Source organism: Pelodiscus sinensis, chromosome 19 (assembly GCF_049634645.1).
Source record: "Pelodiscus sinensis isolate JC-2024 chromosome 19, ASM4963464v1, whole genome shotgun sequence".
NCBI lineage: Eukaryota > Metazoa > Chordata > Testudines > Trionychidae > Pelodiscus > Pelodiscus sinensis.
In genome coordinates, this window is record NC_134729.1 from 19001378 (window position 1) to 19016754 (window position 15377).

General features: G+C 64.7%; 1 protein-coding gene across 4 annotated transcripts in view; it reads left to right on the top strand.

Annotated features, from left to right (window-relative positions):
* The window catches only part of MEF2B (myocyte enhancer factor 2B), a 76594-nt gene extending 62899 nt beyond the window's left edge, over positions 1-13695 (top strand). For all 4 annotated transcript variants that reach the window (XM_075902831.1, XM_075902830.1, XM_075902833.1 and 1 more), the window contains 7 exons: positions 2660-2863; positions 3301-3429; positions 3557-3737; positions 7379-7524; positions 8372-8483; positions 8808-8916; positions 12054-13695. In XM_075902831.1, coding sequence (XP_075758946.1) covers positions 2660-2863; positions 3301-3429; positions 3557-3737; positions 7379-7524; positions 8372-8483; positions 8808-8916; positions 12054-12354 — 1182 coding nt within the window. In that variant the 3' untranslated portion in view covers positions 12355-13695. The remainder of the gene's footprint in view (positions 1-2659; positions 2864-3300; positions 3430-3556; positions 3738-7378; positions 7525-8371; positions 8484-8807; positions 8917-12053) is intronic.
* The last annotated feature ends 1682 nt before the right edge of the window (positions 13696-15377 follow it).

A 15377-nucleotide genomic window follows, 5' to 3' on the forward strand; every position in this document is an offset into this window, starting at 1 on the left:
TAGTGTTCTAGGACAAGCTCTTCCCAACGCACTGCAGCCTCCGCTGCTGTCTGCCTCTTGCCGGCGCCTGTTCCGGAGGGACGGCCGAGGGTGCAGCCCAGGTGGTTCCAGTCCTGGCTCCTCCTCGTGCAGTGCCACCCTGGCTTGTAGGGCCCCAGGTCCATGCACGCCGCAGGCCGCGGGGCAGAGGCTCGCCTGGCGGTGGGCACGGTGCCACCGACGCTCGCGCAGAGCAGTGTCTGGACAGCTCAGCAGGGAGCCTAATGGGAGAAGATCTCTGCAGTGCTGCTGCGAAGCCAGCAGCCCGCGGGAGAGGCTTGGCTTTGGCCCTTTCCTTGGCCGTGGCTGCTCCGGGGTCTGCCGGGCTGTGTTCTCCGCCAGGACGGGCCGATCTCGGCAAGGCCTGGGGCCGATCGAAACCGGAGGTTCATCTGCTTCACTGAACTGGCGGCCTCGTGGGCCCAGTTCTCCACGGCCCTTCACCCCAGCACCAAGGGGGTGCAAAAGGCTCCCCCCGTTGCTGGTATCAACGGCTGCACCAGGAGCTGGGCAGAGGCAAAACGCGCCCAAGGGAGATGCCGATTCGCAGGCCCCAAGCGGCTAGCCTCCCGGCCGGCTCTGCTCAGCGTCCCCATCCCTGAGACGCTTCGGGAGCTCTGAGAACGGTCACGGCTCCTCCCCTGACCTGCCCCGCGGCCCGGGCCAGGTGTGCGTCTGCACCGCGCCAGACGCCACGACCCTGCGGGCGGAGGAAGGGCTCTGAGGCTCAGGGATGGGGATGTTAATGAACAGGAGGGAGGGCGGGAGGAAGGATCTGGTGGGAGCCAGGGGAAGGGCACTAAAGCAGTCAAGGTTGAGGTTGGTAGGGCCAGGCTGCCAGCAAGCTGTGCCCACCGGCACCAGGCACCAAACACCCCTTCGCCCTAGAACTCTGATCCCTGGACACCGCACATGTTAGTTCTCCAAAAGGCGCGGCAGAATAGCTGCCCTTCTCAGTGCGGCCATGCACAGAAGGGCATGTGGCAGCCGGGCAGGGATCATACAGGGCCTGCAGGACCTTGCCTGCGCTAGGAGACAGGGTCTGCTGTGGCCTCGTGGCAGCCGGCACGTGGACACTAATCCCGGTGTGATCGTAGTGTGGGCAAATCTGCAGATTCCACCCCCATTGCTGCGTGGGGTACAGTCACCCTTCCCCCGGGGCTTCCTTCCACCTGCTACTACACATGGACACAACCCACTGCCGTGTCCACACATGGCTCTTGCCACCGCTTCGCCACGGCGTGGTACCAAACACACCCTGGTGCGACAGCGCCGCACGCGTGTGCGAGTGCACACGCACGCCTAGTCGCAGCGGCAGTGCAGACTGGACGCACCGTGGGAAAGCACAGGCAAAGCGCCGCGCGCCAGGTTTAGCTCTCAGCGCTCTGAGGTCGGGGCTAATTATACTCTCGGCCGACAGAGCGCTGTGTGTTTTCAGCCCGGCACGCATGGGGCCAGATTTCCAGACACGCTCGCTTTGGCGGGCGGGCGGCCGCTGGCCGCCGGCATCCCAGTAGAAGCAGCGCGTCTGCAAACGGCCTACGTGGCAGCCGAGGTCTGTGGCAAGTCTGGTCACGGCTTGTGGGGGCCGAGTGCCAGAGAGTCTGGCCTGGAGCGACTGCGTCCCTGCTGTGTGGGTGTTGGGTTAGCCCAGAGGCGGGCAATCATTTTTGCAGGGACGCCACTTAGAATCATAGACTAGAACTGGAAGAGACCTCGAAAGGTCGTCAAGTCCAGCCCCCTGCCCTCACGACATGACCCAGCACCGTCTAGATCATCCAGTGTCTGTCCAACCTGCTCTTCAATCTCTCCAGAGAGGGGGATTCCACGACCCCCCTGGGCAATTTATTCCAGCGCTTCACCATCCGGACAGAAAGTTTTTCCTAATGTCCAACCTCAACCTCCCTTGCTGCAATTCAAGCCCGTGGCCTCTTGTCCTGTCCTCTGAGGCTGAGAACAATTTCGCTCCCTCTTGCTTGTGCCGCCCTTTTAGATACTTGAAAACTGCTCTCCTGTCTTCGCTTTTCCAAACTAAACCGACCCGGTTCTTTCGGCCGTCCCTCGTAGCTCCTGTTTTCTAGGCCTTTTGTCATTGGGGTGGCTCTTTGCACCTTCTCCAGCTTCTGCACATCTTGAAATGTGGGGCCCAGCACTGGGCTTGACCAACGTTGGTTCATGGTCGTGGGCTGGCGCCGGTCCGAGCCATTCGTGTGTTCCAGGCCCCGGCTCCGCCCCCAGGAGTGAGGCATATGCATGGCCCCGCCCCCAGGCGCCCAGCACATGCGTGGCCCCGCCCCCACCCGGTCCAGCAGCCCCGCACGCACCCCCTACAATGGGGGCAGCCTGTAGCTTGGGTCGGCTCTGGTTCCGCCCCCCATGCAGATGGGCAGCTTCCTTTGCTCATTCCCCACCCTCATGCCTTGATTGGCCTGGGGGCAGGGGAGCGGCAGGGCAGCCCATGGGCCAGACCAGGCGGCTTGGTGGGCCGGATCTTGCCCACCGCTGGTGTATCCCCTCTGGTGTGAATCTGCAGGCGCCCCCAGCCTGTTGGTCTGCCGGGCCGTGACTCCAGTGCCCAGTGTGGAACGGCGCCCTGTGTCCCCTCCCCTCCCCTCCCCAGGTCACCTTCACCAAGCGCAAGTTCGGGCTGATGAAGAAGGCCTATGAGCTGAGCGTGCTGTGCGACTGCGAGATCGCCCTCATCATCTTCAACAGCACCAACCGCCTGTTCCAGTACGCGAGCACCGACATGGACAAGGTGCTGCTCAAGTACACGGAGTACAGCGAGCCGCACGAGAGCCGCACCAACTCCGACATCCTGGAGGTAGCGCCGGCCGGGGCAGGAGGAAAGGCAGAGCAGCCAAGCCGGCTCCGTGGGGCCGCTGCTGAGCAGTCTCCCTGTGCCATGAGTTGTGCGGGGTCTCAGCCTGGGTCCTGCAGGGCGGGGGGCCGCTGTACAGGACGCACCCCTTGTGGGCAGCCCCGGCGGAGAGGCCGAGGGGGGAGCGGGCCTCAGAGAGCCAGCTCCACAGGGGCAGGCCGGGGAGGACGCGGTTGTGCCCCACACGCCCCTCCCCAAAGCCTGAGCATGCAGAGAAGGGGGAAGAGGACGGCTGGTTCTGGGCAGTGAGGGGGATGCAAGGTGAGGGGGCGGGGAAGGGCAGGGCGAGGAGGTAGTGGCACGAGAGGAGGGGGGCGGGGCGAGGAGACCTTGCCCCCCCCCCCGCCAAAGGAGTCACTCCCGGGCTCCCTCCCTGCCAGACGCTGAAGCGGAAGGGCTTGGGGCTGGAGAGCCAGGAGCTGGAGCTGGAGGAGGGGCTGGACCCCATGGAGAAGATCCGGAAGCTGAACGAGGGAGTAGACCTGACCGTGGTCCGGCCCCGGCTCTACGTGAGTAGCTGGACCCCGCTCCGCCCCACCCAGCGCGGGGCCCTCCCCCCACCCCCACAGGAGGCCATGACCGTGGCGTGTCAAAGCGCTGCCCCGTGACCCCCTGCATCTCCGCTTTCCCCTGCAGGCGTCAGCCCCTCTGCCCAGCCACGAAGCGGCCTACGCGGGCACGCCGCCCTCGGGGAGCGACGGGGGGCTCAGCAGCACCAACGGGTCCCCCCAGCACCCCAGCCGCCCGCCTGCATTCAAGTCGGCGATCCCCAAGCACGGCCAGCCGTCCGGGCGCTCCCCGGGGCCGCTGCCACCAGGTGTGTTCTCCCCAGGAGGCCAGGCATGGGGTGGGCATCACGGAGCCTGGGATGTGTTGGGGGGGGGACTCAGCTACAGAACCTGGGAGTTATGGGGGGGGGGGGCACAGAACCTGGGAGTTATGGGGGGGGCACAGAACCTGGGAGTTATGGGGGGGGCCTCGGCAGCAGAACTTGGAGGTTATGGGGGGGGCTCCGCAGCAGACCTTGGGGGGTTCTAGTTTGGCTGGTAGGGCTGAACTTGAGCCAAGCTTTGCTCAGCAGCGCCCCCTTCAGGTTGACAGTGGCATCAAGGCCACTGAGGGTATGTCTACACTACTCGTTAATTCGAGCAAGGTAGGCAAACGAGGCGACTGTTATTCCACGAGGAGTACCAGTTAATTCAAACGAAGGACTTAGTTCGAATTAACGTTTCACTGCCCCGTGTAGCCGCGCGGCAGTGAGTTCGGGCAAGTGAAATTTCAAAACGGCGACCGGACGGGAACATGCAAATTAAAGCCCGAGATATTTAAATCCCGGGCTTCATTTGCAACTCCGGTCGCCTCATTTGCCTACCTTGCTCAAATTAACGAGCTAGTGTAGACATGCCCTGAGTGTTACCAAGCGTTGCCTTTCTGCGGGGGACCGGAAATAACAGCCCACGGCCTGGATCTCCCTGAGGCGGCGTGGCCTAATGGTCAGGGGAGCCAGTGGCCTGTCGTCAAGACGCCTGTGTTCTTGTCCCGCTTCGGCCGCTGTCTCGCTACGTGATCATCAGCAAAACTCGCCTGCCTAAGTTTCCCCGTCCTTCCCCGTCCGTATTGTGGCTGAACAGGCTGCTGCCTAGGACGGGGAGGGTTAGAGGAGCAGTCGCTCTGCTGGGTGGGAGGGTTGAGTCTTTGGAATCTGGTTTCCTTTAGGTTTGGCACCAAAGCCAAACATTTTGGGATGCCCCGTGACAGGCAGTGGGGTCCTGGCATGGCTGGCTACCCGGGAGTCACTGACCCTGGGAGCTCAGACTGCTGAGGCGCCGCGAGGCCAAGAGTCAGGCTGCCCGGCCTAACCGACTGTCCACTCCCCGTCCGTCCGCCAGGCGGGTTGGCAGGAGCTGGGCGAGTTTCCATTAGGACGTGGCGGAAATTGGGCCAGCTCCGTTAAACGTTGTGACTTTGACAAACTGGCAGGGGCTGAGGGCAAAGTGTTTTGTCGGGATTTCTCCAGCCCCTGGGTATCGGGCCCTTTGCAAAGCGCCGGGGGAGCCTGGGCTGGAAGGTGGGAGGGGAGAGCCGAGGTTTTATCGCTGAGCTCCTCCTGGGTAATTAAGAAGCGGAAGGCACGGACGGTGGGGAGGGACTAGCGCAGGCAGACTCTGCAAAGCAACTGTAAATATGGCCCCGTCTCACTCCGCACAGCTGCTTCCTGTGCTTTGCCGAGTCATGAGTGCTGATTTTATGCACACTCAGGCTCACACACCTGCTCCGCCCCAGGCACGCACCTGCACACTCACATGCCTGCACACGCATGCACCTGCACACGCACATGCGCGCCTGCACACGGGTGCACGCTCACGCACGCACCTGCCCGGGCATGCCCGCGCCCGCACACTCACACGCACGCTCACGCGTGCACGGCCCCCTCGTGCCCACTCACACCCGTGCCCACACACACTCACACACGTGCATACGCACCCACCGTGCCCACTCTGCCACACGCCCGGGCGCGCACGTGCATTTCTGCTCCGGACGGGCACTTGCCGGCTTCCTGCGTCTTGGGTGGGGGTTGCGGTCTGCCCTGCGACCAGGAGCGTTGGTTCCCAGTGGCCCCTCGCCCCGGCGCGAAGGGGTAAGCGGGGCGGGGGGGAGCCTGCAAACCTCAGCCGCTCTCAGTGCAACCAGGCTCGACGGTGACTGTGGGCTGGAAAAAGTGACTGAGGCTGACCAGTGGAAACTCCCCGGGCGTGGGGGTGAGGGGAAAGGGGGGGTGGGTGACGAAGGTGTCGGTGGGTAACATGTGGCTTTGCTGCGCCGTGGGCAGGGCTGGTGTGACCCCGTGGGGCGCGGGGCTCTTCCTGCCGGGGGAGGCCTGATGTAATGCGCGCCGAGGAGGAGGTTTCCAACCGCCCGGCCTGCGGCAAGGGGAGTTGATTGGGCTGGGTGGCTTTGGGCTTTCCCTTCACGGCCCTGCCAGCCCCCTGCCCTCGGAGGGACCCAGGCCTGAGAGCAGGGGCCTCCTACGCCCGGGCCCTCTCCTCTTCCGGGGTTGTGGGAGCAGCGGAGGGGGATTCGCCCTCTGGTTCCAGGAGCGGCTCTCTCCATCTTCCCCTGCGTCTGTCGGCCCGGGGGCCAGCGGGGCGTCGGGGTGCCCACACCCCACGCTCCTCCGTGCGCCAGCTGAACCGGTGCCCGCTCCCCTGGCAACACCCCGAGGCAGGAGGGGGTGAAGAGGCTTGGGGGAGATCCATGGGGAGAGGTGCCCTCCGTGGCTGCAGGGCCACGGCCGGGGAGGCGGGGGCAGCCGCTCCCAGGGCGGGGGGGGGGGGGACGGCGGAATGGGGCCAGAGAGCAGGCGCTGCTGCCCGTTCTGTGCGAGTGACGTGGGGAGGGGGGAGGTCCTGCCACGGGGTGCCCGCGCGGAGGGACGGCTGCCCCCCGAGCTGGGCTGTGAGTCCCCGGCTCAGAGCCCGCCGGCCCCGGGAGCAAACCGTTTCCGTTCCTTGCCAATGGCGTCACGGCTCCCCCCCCCACACCTGACCCTGGTGTCCTGGCCGCAGCCCAGGTGCGCCGCTGCTCGGAGGAGGAAGTGGGTTTGCAGTCAGAGCAGCCGAGGAGGCTTCCGCTGAGCTCCCCCTCCTTCCCCTCGCACACTTCTTAGATGAGTGGCCCTGCTTGCGGGCCCTGCTCCGGGAAGGCCGGGCTTTCCGACCCGTCCGAGGGGCCTGGGCCGGGGCTCCCAGCCTCCTCTGCTGCCTCCCGGTGGCTTTCGGCTTGGCCCAGGGCCCGGCAGCGTTGGAATCCCGCCTGCGTTCCTCGGGCCCGGCCCCGCCGCGCTAGCCCCGCCCCTCCCGAAACGATCCCTCGCCAGACTGGCCCTAGAGAGCAGGGGACTTGTCCAACGGGGAGCGTTGGGCGCGTGGGTCCCAATTCCCAGCTTCTCGCCACAGACAAAACGCGTCGTTTTTTGGGAAGGAAAGCCGAGAGCCTCGCGCCGTCCCCCTGACTCCCGGAGCTGGGGATTTCAGGGTCGCTCCTCCCCCGTCTTGCGAGACTCCAGACTTGGCAGCTCTGGGCCTTCCTAAGTTTCGTAACCAATCCTCCCCCTCCCCCAAGTGGCCTCTCTTCTCGGGTGGCGGCTGCAGAGAAATGCGGCTGCGAATTAAACACGGCCCGGCTCCGGAGAGCTCTCCGGCCATGCCCCAGGTGCCAGGGCGCCCCCTCTGGAGCACCGGAGCCCGCTCCTGGCAGGGGCGAATTTGCCGGCACAGTCGTTATCGTTTGCATAGGGAGCCCGCTGTGCCAGGAGCTGGACGTACCCGCTGTGGGGGCGCGCGGCGACCCCGGGCCTCCTCGGAGATGGCTCCGAATCACACCCCTCTCCCCGCCCCGAGCTGGGCTTCCGCCCCGGAGCTTCCCAGACCCGCTAACCTTTGCCCTCTTCTTGCCCAGGCCTTGGCTACCCTCTCTTCACCCATGGCAACCTGAACCGAGCCCTGGCTACCAAGACCCCTCCCCCGCTCTACCTCGGGGCAGACGGCCGCAGGGTGGACACCCACAGCAGCTTGTCCGGCGCCAGGAGCGGTCTGACCTCGGCGGTAAGTGCCACGCGCCGTGCGGCCTGGTGACGGGGGCCGGGGAAGGGTCCCCCTGAAACGCAGCTGCCCGGGCGAGCCTGCATTGAACCCGTGCAAGCCCTGGAGAGCCCTAGCAGCCAGGCAGCAGGACCGGCCCTGCCCGTGGAAAAGCAGCTGCCCAGTTGGGGGTGGCAGAGAAGGCAGGGTTGGGGGGGGCACTGTTGAGAGGCCTCATGGCGCCCCGGCCAGGCTGCGGCCCTCAAGGGGGTTCAGCTGGTGGGTGCCAGCACGGGGCGGGGGAGCGAGGGAAGAACCTGGTAGAGGAGCCAGAGCCAAGGGGCGTGACGGAGGGAGGGGGCTGTCGGGTAGTTCCAGGTTTCTTGGTTTGTACAGGGGAGTGCGGCGCAAAGCCAGATCTCTGCCCGGCAGCCTCTGCTCTGGGAGCTGGGCCCGCTGGGGCAAAAAGAGCCAGGAACGATCCCTTGGCTGTGGGGGTGCACCGGGATGTAGGGCCCGCTCACCCCCAATGTGCAGCGCACCCAGCCCCGTGCACGCTGCCAGTCCTGCTCTCGCACGCTCCCACCGTCGTGCGTGCACTCTCGCACCATCATGTCGTGCGTGCACTCTCGCACCATCACGTCGTGCGTGCACTCTCGCACCATCACGTCGTGCGTGCACTCTCGCATCATCAGGGCTTTTGCATGGCCCTGCCCGCCCACGCCCGCCGGACGTTGCTGGGGGGCGGGCGGAGTGCGCTGGGCTGCTCGGGAGAGGAGTGATTGCAGGGCCGCGGGAAGCAGCGGGGGAAGGGCCCGGATGGGACGCCGCTTGGGAGCTCGGTCACCGGACGCTCGTTTTGTCTCAGCAGCGATCGCTCTACCCCGGCCTGCAGACGGTGAGCCCGGTGCTGCCCGCCAGCAACGCCAGCATGTCAGTCCACGGCCTCGGGGGCCTCCCCTTCCTCTCCACGAGCCAAGCAGGTAGGCCTGGGGGACCCCCCAGCCTGGGACCCCCGCTCGCCCCTGTGCCTTGAGGTCTCCCCACCCTCGCCAGGGGCTGCGGGATGGAACTGAGCCGCCTGGGACTTTTCGGGGAATCCCTGTCCAGGGCTCGTAGCCTGGCCTCCACCGGCCGTTGCCGCTGGGGCGGGAGCCGGGCACACCCAGAGCGGATCCCCAGCCCCCTGGCATCCCTCCCAGGCGCAGCCCTGGTGTGAGCGGCCCCGCAGGTGCGAAGAGGTTGGGTCTGCCCCCTCCGGGCTCGCCCTTCTCCCCCTCACGGCCCCTGGGCTTTCTCCCTGGCAGAGTACGGGTCCGGCGAGGCCCCCCCGCACCCCGGCTTCCTCCAGCCCAGCACCATTGGCTCCTGGCAGCACCACCGCGACATGGCCGCCTCCGCGCACCTGCCGCTGGGGTAAGACCCAGGTCTAGCTCCCAGCCTCCTCCCCGGATCGGGGGGCAGAGCGGGGCTCTTCTGCGGGGGGATCCATGCAGGAGCCGGGCTCCCTTCCCCAGCCTCCCTCGCTGCAGGGGGCAGGGTTAGATCATCCCCTTTGGGGGACTTTCCCCGTTTCTCTCTGGGCCCCAGGTCGCCGGCCAGCTGGGTCCCCTCCCGGCTTTGAGGGCGAAACCAGACGCAGGCTGGGCGGGCGCCTCCTCGTAGGTTCTGGTGCCATCTGGTGGCAGGAGCGGGGCACGGGCTAGCAAAGAGATCCCCTCCTGCCGTGGGTTCGTTACTGCCGGGGTTGCCAACCCACAGAAATTTCATTTACAGACAAATCGGGAAACATTTACGGCCAGACACATTCTTTTTTACGGGCGTCATTTTTGTGCTCTGTTAAGATGACATACGTGGCCCAAAAGGAATCGTTGTCGTTCGTACATCACAAGAACATCCTGCTATTTAACTCTCGTTCAGTCATGGGCCTGGAACGTCCAATTCCCGCTGCTCTGCAGTCCAATGGCTGAAGCAGCGCTGGAGATGTTGAATTGGGTGGGGTTGCAACTTCTTTGGAGGATAGGGACATAATTCAAAATGACCTTAGCAAGTTAGAGAAATGGTCAGAGGTAAACAGGATGAGGTTTAATAAGGAGAAATGCAAAGTGCTCCACTTAGGAAGGAACAATCAGTTCCATACATACAAGATGGGAAGCGACTGTCTAGGAAGGAGCATGGCGGAAAGGGATCTAGGGGTCATAGTGGACCACAAGTTGAATATGAGTCAACAGTGTGATGCTGTTGCAAAAAAAGCAAATATGATTCTAGGTTGTATCAACAGGTGTGTTGTAAGCAAAACCCGTTAAGTCATTCTGCCGCTCTACTCTGCACTAGTTAGGCCTCAGCTGGAGTACTGTGTCCAGTTCTGGGCGCCACATTTCAAGAAAGATGTGGAGAAATTGGAAAGGGTACAGAGAAGAGCGACAAGAATGATTAAAGGTCTAGAGAACATGACCTATGAAGCCAGGCTTCATGAACTGGGCTTGTTTAGTTTGGAAAAAAGAAGATTAAGGGGGGACATGATAGCGGTTTTCAAATATCTAAAAGGGTGTCACAAGGAGGAAGGAGAAAATTTGTTCCTATTGGTTACTGAGGACAGGACAAGGAGTAATGGGCTTAAAGTGCAGCAGGGGAGGTTTAGATTGGACATTAGGAAAAAATTCCTAACTGTCAGGGTGGTCAAATATTGGAATAAATTGCCAAGGGAGGTGGTGGAATCTCCCTCTCTGGAGATATTTAAGAACAGGTTAGATCGACATCTGTCAGGGATGGTGTAGACGGAGCTTGGTCCTGCCTTGAGGGCGGGGGGCTGGACTCGATGACCTCTCGAGGTCCCTTCCAGTCCTATGATTCTATGATTCTATGAATTGCTCTAGAATAATTGCTGGGGTTTGAAATTGTCTTGCACTTTTACAAAATGTGCGGACACCTGATTTTTTTTACGGCTTTTACGGACTCATCTAATTTCAGCTAATTTTTTAGACTGTCCGTAAATGAACTGACGGTTGGCAGCCGTGGTTACTGTCCAAGGCAAGGGAGGGAGCCGGCGGGGTTTGGGGGGACAGCTTGCTGTGCCCCAAATGCTCGGACCGGGAGAGAGACGCGCCCTTTTCGCTAGCACGGCTCTCCAGCCGGGGCCACCGGCCCGTGTCCGCCACAGGCCCCGTGCTGCGGGCCCAGCACACTGATCGCAGCTGCATTTGGGGCTGGGCGAAGGAGCCCGGGGATTGGTTTGTTTCTGACACCCCCCAGCCTCCTGCTCCAGAGAACACCCCCTGCCACCTTCTGCCCGCAGGCCCGGGAGGTTTGCAAAGCCTATTCAAACCTGGCAGTGCCCAGGCCACTGTGCCCCCCGCCCCTCGGAGCCGGGTTCCCAGCTGCTCTCCCAGGCCTGTGAGCGGGGGCAGCCCTTGGGAACCTGGTTCCCCAGAGGGTGGCGCTTTATTGGCCGCCTGTTCTAATCTCGCGCCGGCCAGGAATGCGGAACACGCCGCTCACCCCCGTCGCCAATGGCACCAGCTTCCTGCTAGAGGCCTGGGCCCACGGGCTGGGGCAGCGCGTGGGAACCTCTGCCCCCAGCGAACAGCGGGGCAGCGAAGAAGGGGGGGCAGGGAAGAAAGGGGATCGCCTGCTAACTGAGCTTCTCCTTGCTGGGGGATCTTGTAGGGAGGGAGTTGAACACCCCTCTCCCCCGCCCGATGCACAACTGGTTAGAAGAGGAGCCGCCCCCCAGTGCAAATCCCGGGGGGGATTCGGCCAGGGGTGAGGGGCCGTTTTTTTCCAGAGCTCAGCAAACTTTCCCCCCTGCCCCACATCCCGGCCAGTCAGGGAGTGTGGCAGTGCCCCAGAACCCCCTGGGCTGTGAGTACCTAGGGGAGCCCCCCTCAATGCCCCAGAACCCCCTGGGCTGTGAGTACCTGGGGGAGCCCCCCTAAGTGCCCCAGAACCCCCTGGGCTGTGAGTACCTGGGAGAGCCCCCTCAGGGCCCCAGAACCCCCTAGGCTGTGAGTGCCTGGGAGAGCCCCCTCAGGGCCCCAGAACCCCCTAGGCTGTGAGTGCCTGGGAGAGCCCCCCTCAGTGCCCCAGAACCCCCTGGGCTGTGAGTGCCTGGGAGAACCCCCTCAGTGCCCCAGAACCCCCTGGGCTATGAGTGCCTGGGAGAGCCCCCTCAGGGCCCCAGAACCCCCTGGGCTGTGAGTACCTAGGGGAGCCCCCCTCAGTGCCCAAGAACCCCCTGGGCTGTGAGTACCTGGGAGAGCCCCCCTCAGTGCCCCAGAGCCCCCTGGGCTGTGAGGGCCTAGGTGCCCCCCTCGGTGTCCTCCCCCAGAGCCCCATGGACTCGGAGGGCCCAGGGGAACCCCTCGGTGCCCAGTCCCAGATCTCCTTGGGCTCAGTGCCTGGGAGAGGCTCGTGGGGACAGAGGCGGGAGTCCTAGGTCGGCCTCAGCCCGGCTGCTTTGGGCTGAGAGATTCCCCTGGCGCCCTCCTCCTTCGGAGCCCCCCGCGTCCCCCCCGGCTCCCGGCCTGGCTCACGCCCCCTCTTTCCTCCCGCAGGGCGGCCGGCAGAATGCTCCCCCCCCAGGAGGCAGCCCCGGCGCCCAGCAGCTCTCCCCAGCACCAGGCCGTCAGCATCAAGTCGGAGCGGGTCTCGCCGGGAGTCAGCTGCAGCTCGGCCCCCCCGCAGCACCTGAGCGGCCTGTCCTCCCTTGGCGACGGCCCCGGGGACCCGCACCAGCGAGACGAGTACGCCAAGGCCTACCCCTACCCGCTGGTCCTGCCCCGGCCGCCGGCGGAGGAGCAGCGCCGGGGCGGCCCCATGCAGCGCCTGCAAGTGACGGACGTTTGGCAGAGATAGGGGGGCCGGGCGGCCGGGGTGGGGGGCGCCCGCACTGCAGGGGCAGGCCCAGTCTGTCGCCCGCCGCCTCCTCTGCTCGGAAGCACTTGGGCCTTCTCCTGGGGTCCCCTGCGCAGCCTCAGCCCCCCCACCCCACCCCAGGGCAGCAAGGGGCACCACAGAGCATGGCTGAGTGCTGGGCGCAGGAAGGCCAGAACCCCCTGGGCTGAGAGTGCCTGGAGGAGGCTCCCTCAGTGCCTGGCCCCAGAACCCCCTGGGCTGTGAGTGCCTGGAGGAGGCTCCCTCAGTGCCTGGCCCCAGAACCCCCTGGGCTGAGAGTGCCTGGAGGAGCCCCCCTCGGTGCCCCAGAACCCCCTGGGCTGTGAGCGCCTGGGGAGAGCCCCCCTCGGTGCCCCAGAATCCCCTGGGCTGAGAGTGCCTGGAGGAGGCTCCCTCAGTGCCTGGCCCCAGAACACCCTGGGCTGTGAGTGCCTAGGGAGAGCCCCCCTCAGTGTCCTCCCCCAGAACCCCATGGGCTCAGAGGGCCCAGGGGAACCCCCTCGGTGCCTGGCCCCAGAACCCCATGGGCTCACAGTGTCTGGGGGAGGCTCCCTCAGTACCTGGCCCCAGAACCCCCTGGGCTGTGAGTGCCTGGGGAGAGCCTCCCTCGGTGCCCCAGAACCCCCTGGGCTGTGAGCGCCTGGGGAGAGCCCCCCTCGGTGCCCCAGAACCCCCTGGGCTGTGAGCGCCTGGGGAGAGCCCCCCTCGGTGCCCCAGAAGCCCCTGGGCTGTGAGCGCCTGGGGAGAGCCCCCCTCGGTGCCCCAGAAGCCCCTGGGCTGTGAGCGCCTGGGGAGAGCCCCCCTCGGTGCCCCAGAACCCTCTGGGCTGTGAGTGCCCACAGGAAGCCCCCGCTCTCTGTTTGAAATACACCCCTGCCCTTCTCTGATTTCAGGCTAAATGCATTTTGGGGGTGGAAGCTCTGTTCCTCTGAGCTGGACAGGGGAGCCAGGGCCCCCCTCCTGCCCCACAGCTCTGCCCCTGCTCCACCTGCCCCAGAGCAGCCAGCTGCAGGTGCCCTACTCCCCTTCCGCTAGCACCAGCCCAGCCGCCCGGGGCCAGCTGTGGGGAACGCCAGGGCGTTGGCCTTTGAACCCTGCGCAGAGCAGGCTGGGGAGGGGGCCGGTCTGCGGGGGAGCCCCCGCCCCGGGGGGAAGGTGGCGGGGGGATTCGGCACCCAGCGAGTCTCGGCCGGGCCCGCGCGTTGGATTCACAGTGTTCAGCCGCCGCTCGGACGTATTTTCTATTTATTCAGTTCTGTCCAGCCCCGGGTTCAACCAATAAAAACTTGGGTGTGTCTGGCCCCCGTGTGATCTCACTGCCCCGTGAGGGGCTGGGATACTGCTGGCAGGGGAGGTGGGGGGAGGGGTGGGTTTCCTTTCCCCTCCCACACCCGTCCCCAAATCAGGTTAGCGGCACCTGAAAGGGGGGCAGGAGGCCAGTGGGGGGCTGGGAGCCCTGGAGAGAGTGTGGCTGCCACACCGAGCAGCCCCACTTCCCACAAATACTCCCAGGGGTGACAGGGGAGGGAGGGTACCTGGCCATCAGCTGAGGGCGTGGGGGGGGGGGCAGGATGGGAGTCAGACCCTTGTTAGCTGGAGTCCTCCTAGCACCCTCGTTGGCACCTGTCCTGGTGCTCTGCAAGCCAGGAGTCCCAAGGGACGGGCGTGCTCTGTTACCTGGTGTCACAGCCAGTGGGCGTGGGGCCCGCGGAGACAGCGGCTCTGTTGTCCCCAGAAGCAGTGACACAACCCAGGTGGGCCAGGCCAACCCTGAGTGACCCCCAGAGCTTGCTGCAGAACCTGCCAGCCCCAGGTGTTCCCTCTCATCGTTTCCATTCATGTGCGGAATAATGTTATATGCACGGAGGCATCTGCAAATGTGCACCACCCCTCGAAACACAAAACCTAACTGGGGGAGGGGTGCTCTGCTAATCAGCTGGGTGGCACTGGTATCTCTTCTGAGTGGCCGCCCGAGCACCCCGCTTCCAGGGGACGCTGCTCACAGGACGCGCCCTGGGAGCTGCCGCTATGGCCTGCCGTCCCTGTTCTGGTACCGGGGCTGTTGTAGATCCTGGGTAAGAATGAGCACATAAGACGATGTTCTGGGCACTAAAGCTAGCGCACCAGGCCCTGGAGGTTTGTAAATGGGGCCTGAGCCCCGAAAGGACGAGCCTCGCTGCTCAGAATCAGAGACCCAGCCCCTGTAGGCCCATGGAACCCCCCGGTGTGGGTCACTGACCCTGGTAGTGGTACTGAGACCACGTACAGCGGGAGATAAGAACAAGGGAGCGCTACAGCCTGAGCTGAGCCCAGCTGGCTTTATAGCTCAAGCTTGTAGAGGCTCCTCCACAAAGCTCCCCAGGTTCAAATCTACCCGGTGTCACCAGCACTGACCTTGGCCCCGGGCAGAGGCTTCAGCAGCAGCGTGTGGCTCTGGGGCGCAGCTGGGCTGAGGAGCCTGGTGCCTACGAGATTCAGTGATGCAGCAGCACAGTGCCCAGCGCAGGTAGGGAGCAGGCCCGTCCCTCTGCAGTGTGAAGACCTCAAAGAGGTTGGTTCTGGGCCGGCTGCAGTTCTTCCCTTGGATCACTAGATGTCACTGTCTGCTGAGCTTTGGTGGCCTGGTGGCTGGGTTGGGGCATTGTCCAGCCTGAGAGGGAGAGGGATGGGGATGGGGGGGAGACATTCCAGGGGTTCCCCGGGGGTCTGACCAAGCTCTGAAATTGCTCTGTGGCCCTGGGGTGAGCCACGGCCAGTATGTGTCTGTTGGAGAAGGGGGGGTGACTGCTGCATAAGCATCTTGCCCCCCAACACTCGGTGCATGGCATGGGTAGATGGTCAAAGTAGTGCTGGGGCAAGCTCCACCCCCTTCTGCTCAGGCTCCGCCCCCTGCTCAGGCTCCGCCCCCCAGCATGGTGGGGAAGCACAGAGCCCCAGTTCCTCTTCCCTGCAGGACCAGGACAGCACATGGCCCCGGCCCCAGC